At 40.2% G+C, this 13,206-nt stretch overlaps 1 protein-coding gene across 2 annotated transcripts in view; it reads right to left on the bottom strand.

Moving 5' to 3' along the window:
- Positions 1-5,947: 5,947 nt before the first annotated feature.
- Positions 5,948-13,206, bottom strand: part of csnk2a2b (casein kinase 2, alpha prime polypeptide b) — a 71,005-nt gene continuing 63,746 nt past the window's right edge. For both annotated transcript variants that reach the window (XM_043707287.1, XM_043707288.1), the window contains exons 10-11: positions 9,859-10,007; positions 5,948-8,148 (exon numbers count right to left, since the gene is read on the bottom strand). In XM_043707287.1, coding sequence (XP_043563222.1) covers positions 8,069-8,148; positions 9,859-10,007 — 229 coding nt within the window. In that variant the 3' untranslated portion in view covers positions 5,948-8,068. The remainder of the gene's footprint in view (positions 8,149-9,858; positions 10,008-13,206) is intronic.

Below are 13,206 nucleotides of genomic sequence, written 5' to 3'. Positions count from 1 at the left end.
TAGTCTAATCTAATCTAATTACATTTGCTTTCTTAATCACGGACTCAACCTGCAAATCAACCTTTAGAGAATCCTGGACTAACACTCCCAGATCCCTTTGCACTTTGGCTTTATGAATTTTTTCACCTTATTAAAAAAAAACTCCATGCCTGTATTCTTTTTTCCAAAGTTCAAGACCTCGCACTTGCTCATATTGAAATTAATATTCCCTTCACTGTCATGGGGCCTAAATGCTGAAACTCCCTTCCTCACTGCTGTGGTTATATGATGTCCAGGTGTAAGCTAACTTTACCCTTCTCAAGGGCTGTTAGGGATAAGCAATGAGCAACAAGTGTTGGTCTTGCTATCGACACTTTTAAAAATAGGATAAGAGAACATGATTTGTCTTCATTGGTTGAATTGACCCACACAAGATCAAGGAGGACGAGGAAGGCTACTTATCTTTTCTCCACTCATTTACAGACCCCCTGTAATTCATTCCCTATCCACTTAATTGCAAAAGTTTAGCAACTTTTTTATATTAAACGGATCCATTTGCTGGCACCAATGCATTGATGATAACTGCCGAGGGCCTGTGTGCCAATTTTTCAAATTGTTTAATACTTCTGTGACTCCATACACACACCTTAAAATTATATACTTTTTACTTTTATGAAATATATCACTGCACTACTAATGCATATGTTTATTGATGTCAACAAGCATAGTTTCTTTTTCATTTGTTAATTGCACACTCAAACATTTATTGCCCAACTGCAAATATCCTGGAAGTGTTGCAGAGCTGCTTTTTTGAACTGCTGCAATCCGTGTGGTATAACAACATCCAGAATGCTGTTTTGAAGGGAATTTCGGGGTGTGACCCTGAAACTATGAAAGAGCAACAATATAAATCTAAGTTAGGGTATTGTAAGGAGAAATTGTAGGTAGTGGTGTTCCCATGTATCTGCAGCCTCCATTCTTTGAGGTGCAAAAGGTTGTGGGTTTGGAAGACACCGTTGAACGCCTTGGTGAGTTACAGCAGTGCATCGACACTGCAATGATAGCGCAAACTGTCTTTAGTGAAGGAATGAATGCTCAAGGTGGCGGATTGCATGCCAATCAAGCTAGCTGCTTTATCCTAGATGTTGTCAAATTTCTAGAGTATTGTTGGAGATGCACCCAGGTCAGTGGAGAATATTCCATTACATTCCAGGCTTGTGCCTGTAGATGGTAGGAGTTAGAAGAGTTACTTGTTGCAGAATTATTGGTCTCTGACCTGATCTTGCAGCCACAGTATTTTTATGGCTGATCTACTTCAGCTTCTGGTCAATGGTAACTCCAGGATGTTGATAGTGTGGGCTTCAGCAATGGTAGTGCTTTTGAATGTCAGTGGAATGATGACTAGATTCTCTTTCATTGGAGATGGTCATTGCCTGGCACTTGTGGGTATGAATATCATTGTTACTTAAACAACATCCAGATGGGAGTTGATAAGCTTTGCTACAAATTGCTTCAATACCTGATGACTGAGTATAGCACAATCAGCGTGCATTCCCACTTATAATCTTTGAAGGAAGGAAGGTTTGAGGTAGTTGAAAACACTGGGACACTATCCTGAGAAACTCCTTCAGTAACGTCCTGGGGCTGAAAGACAGATCTCCAACAACCACAACCGTTTAGCTTTGTGCCATGTATGACTGCAAGGGCCAATGAGTGACAGATGGAGTTTAATTTAGATAAATGTGATGTGCTGCATTTTGGAAAGGCAAATCAGCACAGGACTTATACCCTTAATGGTAAGATTCTGGCACGTGTTGAAGAACAAAGAGACCAAGGAGTGCAGGTTCACAGTTCCTTGAAAGTGGAGTCACAGGTAAATAGAATAGTGAAAGTAGTGTTTAGTAAACTTTACTGATCAGAGCATGAAGTATAGGAGTTGGGAGGACATGTTGTGGCTGTACTTTTGGAATAGGCCACTTTGGAATATTGTGCACAATTCTGATCTCTCTCCTGTAGGAAGGATGCTGTGAAACTTGAAAGGGTTCAGAAAAGATTTACAAGGATGTTGCCAGGGTTGCAGAGGTTGAGTGAAAGAAAGAGGCTGAATAGGCCAGGCTGTTTACCCTGGAGTGTCAGAGGCTGCAGGGTGACCTTGTTTCGGTTTATAAAATCATGAGGGGCATGGATAAGATAAACAGACAAGGTCTTTTCCCTGGGTTGGGTGGGGGGGGGGGGAGCGGGGAAAGAGTCCAAAATCAGAGGGCCTAAGTTTAGGGTGAGAGAGAAAAGATTTAAAGTTGCCCCTTAGGTCGCTTTTTTCAGAAAATGGGTGGTTGCGTGTATGATGACATGAGCTGACAGAGGAAGTGGTGGAGGCTGGTAATATTATAGAATTTAAAAGGCATCTGGATGGGTACTTGTATAGGGAGGGATATAGGCCAAGAGCTGGCCATTGGGACTAGATTAATTTAGAATATCTGGTACTTAGCATGGACGAGTGGGACCGAAGGATCTGTCTCCATGTGGTACATCTCTATGATTCTAAGGTATCAACTCCAATTGTACTATGGCTCCTTGTCATGGATCTTTCTCAGACTCTGGTTTCCTCCCACAGTCCAAAGATGTGCAGGTCAGGTGAAATTGGCCATGCTAAATTGCCCATAGTGTTAGGTGCATTAGTCAGAGGGAAGTGGGTCTGGGTGGGTTACTGTCCAGAGAGTTGGTGTGGACTGGTTGGGCCGAAGGGCCTGTTTTCACACTAGGGAATCTAATCTAATCGCAACGTTCTTTTTTCTACAATATGGAGCATAAGCCTAATCTCCTTTGCTGTGGAAGCAGGCCATTTGGGCCATCAAATCCACACCTAACTGCCCAGCTCCAACCCCTAACCCTCTCTGGTAACCTTGGAGAATTGGGCAATTTACCATGGCCAATCCACCAAACCTGGGCATGTTTGGGCTGTGGGAGGGAAACCACAATCACCAAAGGCTGGAATCGAACTTGGGTCCTTGGTCCTGAGGCAAGAGTGCTGAACACTGAACCACCCACAAGGTGGTAACACTCCCTTTGAAACTGGTTTTCCCACCTCCTCCGATGCCTCAACAACCTTTTCGTATCAGAGAACTGCACGCTGCTCAATGTCGTCTGACCAAGGACAGAAAATACCAGAGGCGCCCTGCGAGTAGCTGTGGGAAAAGAGAAACACAATAGTGACCTTCGGCCAGAGTTCTCCTTTTGTATTTCGTTCAAGTAGGACTAAAACCCAGGGAAGCTTATTTGCACCTTTATGCGGACCCGAGAACAAGGTGCGCGCACGAGCTCGAGGAGAGCGTCTGACCGGGCAGCCATGGAAACAAGCCGCGCGTGTACACCGGGCGTAACGCGGCCGGCGGCTAATTTCCATGGAGACCGAAACATGCGTCAGCTGTCACTAGGCAACGCTGCCTGCCATCCTAGCAACCGTTCGAGCTGAGATCCGGAAAACTCCATGGTCATTCGTGGAAGTTAAACTTCAAGAAAACTTGTACAAAATAGATAATAAATAATACATACATAGACCCATAACCGTCCCCCACACGGAAGGAGGAGCCCTCGACACCCCTTGCTGAACAAAATAATACGCTGCCAAATGATAAATCTGAACTAAACACGCAATCATGGACATAGATGTCAGACATGCTTATCAGCCTAGATTCAAAAAGGCAAAAGCCTCCTCGACAACCAAACACCGCTCATTTTTGTTGCTAGGGTAATAAAAAAACTTCCTCTCTCTTGGAAAGATGAACCCAAGGGCAGGCCATTTAGCCCGTCGAGCCTGCCCCATTCACTATCATCGTGGCTGATTCATTACCTCAACATCTTTTACTCCCCCTATTCCATAACCCTTGATGATAAAAAGAAAACGACATCTATCTTACACAGTCTCAAAGACTAAGCTTGCTCTATAGTCGGAGTTGTACAGCACGAAAACAGACCTTTAATAACAGTGGCATTCCCCTTATTTTTAAACTGTACCCCAGGTTCTAGACTTTCTAACCAGGAGAAACATCTGCACCTATCTTGAATATCCATTTTAAGTATTTTGTAGGTTGTAATGAGATCACCTCTTATTCTTCTAAACTCTAGAGAAAAACAGACCCAATCTATCTTCATAGAATAGTCCCAACATCCCAGAAGCAAGTCTGTTAAACCTTCACTGTACCACCTTCTATGGCATAATAATCTTTCCTGAGATAGAGTCAAAAATTGCAAAAAGTGCAACCAGACCAAGCTCCTAGACAATTGATGCAACACTTCACTACTTTTGTACACAAATCCTCTTATGATAAAGGCTAATATCCCATCAATAGCATGCTGCACCTGCATGTTAGCAGTCAGTGAGTTATTGACAAGGACACCTTTGTACATCGACACTTTCCACCTTCTTACTAAAGAAATATTGTGCATCCATTTCTCCATACAAGCGGATAACTTCACATTTTTCCAAACAACCTTCCTTCTGCCATGTTCTTCTCCATTCACCAAATTTGTCTAAATACTCCTGAAGGTGTTTTCATTTAACCAAAAAAAACTCTGGACGCTGGAAATTGGAAAAACTCAGCAGGTCTGGTAGCATCTGTGGAGACAAGCAGAGTAAAACATTTCCTCCCCACAGTTCAATCACTAACCCATTCTCTCTGTCCCACAAAGTTTTCCCTTAGCTTTTTGCTATTCTCATGCATCACTTTCAGCAGCTGATTTCACTTTCTAATCTTACTTCAGCCAAAATTACTATTATTTGTCTCCTGCGCATTACCATCTCCATTCTATCCTTCAGTGTCATGTTTAAAATGACTAACCATTTCAGACTAGAAATTAGAGCAGCTCTCTGATGCAAGTGTTGAGAGCACACAGACTCTTACTACACTGATTTTTATATCAGCCAACATGGAGAGTATTCCTGAAACTTTCGTCATCTAAATAAGTTTCTTTCAAAAAGAAAGCAATTTATTTGAATATTTGTAAAATTACTCATAGATGAAAGTACATGCTGCATTTCAGCACATACAATGTATCGATTAGCTATTGAGACAGATGGACATTTTTAAAAATCACAAGCAAAACGCCTAATGAAATCTACAATAAAATGCTTCTTTAAACAGTTATCCTAATGTTATCTTAATGTTAATCCTCTTACTGATTTCATTTTAAAATAATAAGGAAAATTTCTTTGAAGCACCTAAGGCTGTCGCTGACTAATGGGAAACAGCACAACAGGAAGTATCAGCTTACTTTTGGTTAGATTTTAGATCAGGTCTTCTTACCAGATGATTGTAGCAAATCCAAAAATGTTTATCTTCAATTTTATGTTACTATACTAAAGGACAGTCAGGAACCAGCAATAGCACAGCAATCACCCATAAAAGATGAATCTGTCAGACCAAACTCATGACAACTTGCTTGAAAGATTATGCAGCAGGAACTTGCGGGGCCAGTAAAAAGCAATAATCATTCTATTAACAAGGTTGGTAAAACAAGGAAGAATCTGCAGCTCATAACCAGATCTTGGAAAGAAAGATGGGAGGTAAACAGATCTGTTATGGAGACATAAGATATATGTTTGTTCCTAGCATCAGAGATGCTGAGAAAATGATACAGGTTGGGTCATATGCTTGGTAATGTCATCGTAAAATAATTACTGACATGCTATATATGCATAATGAAGCAGTCTTTAAAAGGGCTTTCTTTCTATAGACTTACTCTTGCTCTCTTATTCAATTCCCATTGCCAGAGATTCATAGAGCACAGAATATCGAGCTTATTTTTAAAAACCCATGATATTTACTGTAACTAGAGATATCCAAAATGGTCAAAACTCAGGGTACTTTAGTTCAAATCACGACCAATTTAAAACCACATCAAACTTGGGTGATACAGAAAACACAAACTAAGGAGTTCGTTTTCTTTGACAAAAGAACCATAGAATACATTTGCTCAATGTTTTTATTCTGAATAAACAAAAATTACAGTACTTGTATTAATCCAGACACACTTGCATACAATGCCAATAACTCCATGTTTTATTTATTTTGTTAACTTGGGTCTTAGAATGATAGCTGTCATCAATTGGGTACATCACATCATCGCACCAACCCCACACAAACAAGTCAACTGACTGATACACGGTTAAAATGAAGCACAGTTTTGCACTACACCATGCACTAGATTGTAGCAAATGGGTTCAGAAAAAATAATTTCATTTGCTTGGCCAATTTGGATAAACAAACCTTAATGAAGTGGATCACACTCAGTGATTGCGTGGGATCTGCGAAGGATAAAGTTCCATTACTTACAAGTGCTTTAACACAGCCTCTGTTACTAAAGCAGCAAATATGTTTCAATTGAGATTGTAATTAGTTTGTCAGGAGCAAAATTTGAAAAAGTCATACCCCATGCAGATTTTTAAAAAAAATTAAAATCAACATGCAAGGGTTTTCTTTTAAATATTAGCCAACAGAAATTTTCCCTTAACCCTTTGAAAAGGGTTGAATGTTGTCTGGATCAGGATTTCCCAATCTGTACACTGCAGTACTTAATTGATTGGATTTAGCATCAGGTACACAGCAGTTTGCCTTAGATGAAAGTTGTAATGGAACAATTTACCATGTTACTGCAATTAACAACTGTACAATTTGTAAACATTCTCATGCTTTTTCTTTTGGCAAGCGCTCCAACCATTTGTACTTCACATACTTTTCCCTGCACACGGTCAAGCATATTTTCTAGCACCCGTAGTTTTTTTTTTCCAAACAAAGTTGTAATATTTTCATCCAGGCCATAGCCCATATCATATATACAAAGTGTAGGTTTTTGTGGCTACCCCTGTCTTCCTTCTACCCATTGGTATGTCTTCAGCTCCTTTGCTACACTGCGATTGTGTCACCTGCTATAGCCCAGGCCCACTCTGTACAGTTGTTTTTTTTGTATGGCATTTAATAGATTGTCTCAACAAAATTTTTTGGAACAAAAATCTAAACTATTCAGTTTTTGTTTTGTGAATGATGTGCCTGCACAGCTCTCTGTATTCTCTCTTGGATCCCATACATTTCCAGCAATTGGTTGTAAAAACGTGCACTTTGGTGAGTGTGGCATTTTTGAAGCCTCCAGGGAAACACCGTCTGCGAATAAAAACACTGGTCAGCATCAGCCCAGGACATGGAACTGTAGCAGAAACATCAAATGATACCTTCTGTGCTCAAGTTATTAGCTCCATTCCAATCAAGTTAGTTAAACTTTCTTAGAATATCGTACTGCTGCTTTATTGTTACAACCTGTAGTAGGTTATAATGGCACTCAGCATCACTTTGGATAGAGTTCCCCTTTCCACCAAGTCTGTCCTGCTTATCCACAGATCATTGTATTAAGGAACACAGTACAGCCAAGACTGATGGTGTGAACAAGAGAGCAACTCAAGGCATCAAATAATAGCTAGATAATTCATCTGAATCATTACCAGAGAATGAGCAGTTACAGGGCACATCTGCCCAAAGATACCAACAAAGTTTGAATTTTACAAAAGAGACCTAGAATTGATTAGAATCACCTGGAGATAAGACAGTGCGACTTTAAACAGAGGTTGGATTAAATAAAAAAAAGCACGTACCCAACGATGGACTGTTCATGAGCAGCTCAGAACCTTGAGCTCATTATAGCTTTTCTTTTAAAGATATTAACTGCATTTGGCAAATTGGATAAATATTTACAGAAACAAGATGGGGAGAAAGGACAACACGAGGAAATCTGGTAATTGAACACATTCTAGGTATTTTATTACAATACAAAAAAAATATATAAATATACAAAAACATTTAATTTCAGAACCAAAATATCTAGTAAGTTGTAATTCTCTCTGAAACATAAATGGAAATCTAAAATAAATGGATGTAGAAGAGTGTTGCCACTGGATTTAGGGTAAGCCATGGTCACCTGTGTAGCTGCAGTCACAAGTTCACATTCCTAGACTGTGATAGCTCTTCTTTGCCCAATGTCTCCCCTGTAAAACCTGTAACTCATCGTCTTGCAGTATGAATTGTGCTGACAGCAGAAGGATTCATCGTACAGCTGCAGAAACACTGGGCACATGTGAGCTGTTACTCCGAGCACCATCCGAATGCTCCTTGATTATTGGATCTGAGATGGGCAAGGAATGAGAGGAATAAACAAATCAGTTGAAATAACTGCTGGTTGTCAATAGTGATGCTCCAAACCAACTACTGCAACCCATTAGTCAACAGACTCAAGAATCCTTGTTAACGAAACTGCAGTGGGGGATAAAATGACAGACAGAATCTTCATATTTCTGAATTGCCATTAGAAAAATACTATATGTCAATGTAAAGGGAGTATCCTTAATAGCACCCACAACAAACAGGGCAGCAATGACAAAGTATTCAGAGCCACTTTTTAAAGTTATATTCAGATACCAACAGGGTTTCTGACAAACCAATGGTTCTTTAACATGGATCAATATTCATGGACTCCCAAGAAAATGCGATATACTCCTAACATATAAAAGGGCAACAAGAGCATTAGGATACTTTTCAGAAAACAAGGTACTTGTTTTGTATTACTCTGAAATTGCTCCATGCGCACTCCATTCCTAGGTGGAACAGTTAACCAACTTAGTGACAGCCACAATCCACTCCTGCCTCATATTTCATAGTAGAGGTACACAATCCTTTATCCAAAACACTCAGGACTAGCTGGTTTTTGGAATTCGGAATTTTTCGAATTTCAGAATAAGTGTCAGTTCAACGATTAAATTCTTAAAATATCTTACCAAACAGCAGGCTCACTGAATAACGGACCCGGAGACAGAATTGAGGCCTGCAGTGCTGGGCCATGCCCCCCCACATTACATCTGAGTGACACACATCGAGTGGGTGTGGAGTTGGGTTAACTATTTGCACACCACATCTTGTTAATGAGATAAAAACTTCACAAAAAACCTTCAGATTTTGGAGTTTTTCGGATAAAGGGTTATCTATCAGTATTTTGTGGCTCAGTTTCTAGTTATCTGAAAGACACTGACAGATCACTGACCTACCCAATAATTGTTACGCACCAGTTTAAAATCAGTCCAGATGCACAAAGGAAGATTGACTATTTACTACCTTCTCCAAGGTGGGGGTGCTGGGCAAGTTTTAACTCAGTGGGAACTGGGATATCTGGAAAGTGAGATAGGGTCACACTCTTCAATAAGTGTACGCCATTGTTCAGTGGGTAGCACACACACCCAAGTCAGAAGCTGTAGATTCCAATCCAACATTAAGACTTTAGCAAATAAAAGGCTGACACACACCAGTGTGATATTGAAGGATTGGAGGTGCTGTTTATAGTTAAGATTTTAAACCAAGGACACCTGTGCTTTCAGGTGGATGTAAAAGAAATCTGGCACTGATGTGAACAAAAGTTATGGTTTTTTCCCCAATGTTGTGTCCAATATTTATCCCTCAATTGACATAAGAACACACAACCTCACCTTTACCACATTATTGTCCATGGCAGTTTGCTGTATGCTAGCTGGCTGTCATGTTTAGTCATGACTACAGCTCGAAAATATTAAAATATTAAAGAGCTTGGAAATAACTGGTGCTTGTAAAAAAAATGCTATAGTTATGCAAGTCTATCTTTCTTCTAATTATTTGCTCTCACTACAACAGCATTGTAACCTGAATTTGTGATCTGAATAGAGGGATGGGACAAATTATGAGAAACTCCCCTCTCCACCCAAACGAGAAACAGTAGTATAACCAAAGAAAATAGATGACTCCCATGAATATCCCTGAGCTTAGACAGAACTCTGTAAAGCTGCAGATCAACATTCTTGCTCATACTTACAGAAGTATGGATGCTCCATTGCTTCCTTAGCTGTAAGCCTCTGCTGATGATCATAGCGAAGAAGTTTGTCCAACAAATCTAAGGCCTCCGGGCTGACCAGGTGCCGATTCTCACTATGAATGAACTGCTCCCAGCGCTTTCGAGAATGTCTGGAGAATAGCGGGTGATTTATTAGAAAGTTTATAGCTTTAGTTGAAGTTAATGACGATACTAACACTGAACTTATTCGAGAATAATTAAGACTTGAATTTAGTCAAAAAAAAAAGACTGCATATGACGCTTTGTAACTTGCAGTCAAAGAACAAAGTATTGCACAGGTACAGACAGGCCTTTGGTCCACCAAGACTGCACGAACACATGATGGCTTTCAAAACTAAAAAACCTTTGGCCTTTACACAAGTGCATATCCCTCCACTCCCTGTCTACTCATATATCTGTCAAGATGACTCTCCGTTGTTATTGTATCTGCTTTTACCACTTCCTCTGGCGCACCACTGCCCACGTAAAAAACTTGCCTCTCAAATCTCCTTTAAATTTCCTCTTTCTATTTTAAATCTACGTCATGTAGCAAATGACTTTTCTACCATGGGAGAGAGAGTCCCACTATCCGATTCTATCCATGCCTCTAATAATCTTTTAAAAAACTTTCATCAGGTCAATCATCAGCCTCTGACATTCAAGAGAAAACAAACAAAGTTTGTTCAATCTCTTCGCTCACGGTTAATACCCTCCAAACCAGGCAACATCCTGGCAAATTGCTTCTGTGCCTCTACAAAGCCTCCACATCCTTCATGGCAACCAGAACTGTACGCAATATTTCAAATAAAGAAAGGATAGACAGGTTGGGACTTTTCTCACTGGAACATAGGAGATTGACATGTTATAAAGATTTATAAAATCATGAGGAGTTTACATTAGAGCTAATAGGTGGTGTCTTTTCCCTAAGATAGGAAATTTCATGAGTAGGGAGCATATGTTTAAGGTGAGAAGAGAGAAATTTAAAGATATGAAAGGCAATTTCTGTTTCAAAACAAAGTGATTCGCATGTGGAATGAACTTCCTGAGGAAGTGGTGGATGCAGGTACAGTTACAATACTTAAAAAACACTTTAGTTAAGTACATGAATAGGAAAGGTTTGGAGGGATAGGGGCCAGGAGAAGGCAGGTGGGATTAGTTTAGTTTGGAATTATTGTACAGCACGGACTGGTTGGATTGAAGGATCTGTGACTGAGGGTCTGTGGATAGAGCTGCAGTCTGACCTGCCAATTTTTAAACTCTGTGCCCCAACCGAAGGAGAGTATGCTATGTACCTATTTGACTACCTTATCCATTTGTGTTGCCACTTTCAGGGGAACTGTGGACCTGTATGCCTAATACCCTAGGTTGTTGCAACTAAGGGTTCTCCTATTTACTGTGTAGTTCCCTCCTGCATTAGGTCTTCCAAAATGCATCAACTTAAGTTTGTCCAAATTAAAGTCCATCTGCCATTTCTCTACCTATGTCTCCGACCTATCTGTATCCTACTGTCTCCTCTAGCAATCCTTAATATCCGCAGCTCCCCCAATCTTCGTGCCATCCACAAACTTAATAATCAAACCACCTGCATTCTCCTCCAAATTATTTATTATATTACAAACAGCAGGGGTCCCTGTGGAACACCCATAGTTACAGATTTCCAGTCAGAAAAACACCCTTCCACTGCAACTCTCTATGACCAAGCCAGTTCTGTATCCATCTCACCACAGATCCCATGTGACATCATCTTTTATATAAGCCAGCCATGACCTTATCAAATGCTTTGCTAAAGTCCACATAGACAACATCTGCCACTGTTCCCTCAATCACCTTCGTCACTTCCTCAAAACTACTCAATCAAGTTTGAGGTGCTACCTTCCTACAAAATCATGCTGAATATCATTAAGAAGTCTATATTTCTCCAAATGTACATAAAAAGCCTGTCACAAAGAATCTCCTGCAATAATTTCCCTACCATTGACATAGGGCTCAGTGGCCTGCAATTTCCCAGATTATCTCTGTTGCCCTTCTTAAACAAACCAACATCGGCTATTCTCTAGTCCTCTGGACCTCTCCCGTAACTAAAGAGGTTTTAAAGATTTTCTTCAAAGCTCCAGCAATTTCCTCCTTCAGCATTCTGAGATAGATCCATCAGGTTCTGGGGACCTGTCTACCTTAATGCCTTTTAAAACACTTAACACTTTTTTTTTTTAACATTGACATTTCCCAGAATATCAACTTCTGAGACTCACCATCTACTACATCCTTCTGCTTTGTGAATACTGATGTAAAGTTTTCATTAATGACCTCACCCACTTCCTTTGGCTTCACTCAAATTCCCTTTGTGCTCAGGTGGACCTACCCTTTCCCTAGCTACCCTAGTGTTTCTTTTATATAAAAAAAAACTTGAGATGTTCCTTAATCCTGTTTGCTAACATCATTTCGTAGCCCTTTTTAGCTCTCCTAATTCCTTGTTTGAGTTCTTTCCTGCTATATTAGTATTCTTCACGGGCTCTGTCTTCAGTTTCCTAAACCTTTCATATGCCTTCTTTCATTTTACAAAACACTCAATTTCTCGCATCACCCAGGATTCCCAAACCTTGCCATACTTATCCTTCACTTTCACAGGATGATGCTAGTCCTGAACTTCAATCAACTGGCCTTTAGAAGATTTCCATAGGCCAGAAGAGGATTTACCCTCAAACTGCTGTCCCTGTCTATATTTCAGAGTTTTTATTATCGTGGTAGTTAATCTTCCCTCAAATTAATACTTTCACCCGAAGACTACTCTTATCCTTACCCATAAGTTATAAAAAAAACTTAGAATTATGGTCACTGCTCTTCCACAAACCTCGATCACCTGGCCAGGCTCATTCCCCAGTATCAGGCCTAATGTGGCCCCTTTCCTGGAGGGCCTATTTACACACTGTTACAAGAAAACCATCCTGGACATATATAACAAATGTTCCCCTACCCAAGCCCCACAAGCAGGTAGAGTGAAAATAATGACAACTCCACCCTGGATGTCTTGAAACATCAATCTTTTACTTAGCTGAATGCACTGACCAATTAAACAACACAGACTAGCAGTCATGAAGAATTGTGCAATAGTATCAAATTTGCAAGGTTTGTAGCTCAGGTTGAGGTTTAGGGTGTAGGTTTGCTCGCTGAGCTGTAGGTTTGATATCCAGACGTTTCATTACCTGGCTAGGTATCATCAGTGGCGACTTCCAAGTGAAGCGAAGTTGTTGTCTCCTGCTTTCTATTTATATCTTTGTCCTGGATGGGGTTCCTGGGGTTTGTGGTGATGTCATTTCCTGTTCGTTTTCTGAG

This window comes from Chiloscyllium plagiosum, chromosome 17, assembly GCF_004010195.1.
Source record: "Chiloscyllium plagiosum isolate BGI_BamShark_2017 chromosome 17, ASM401019v2, whole genome shotgun sequence".
Taxonomy (NCBI): Eukaryota; Metazoa; Chordata; class Chondrichthyes; order Orectolobiformes; family Hemiscylliidae; genus Chiloscyllium; species Chiloscyllium plagiosum.
This window is presented reverse-complemented; position numbering and strand designations above follow the sequence as displayed.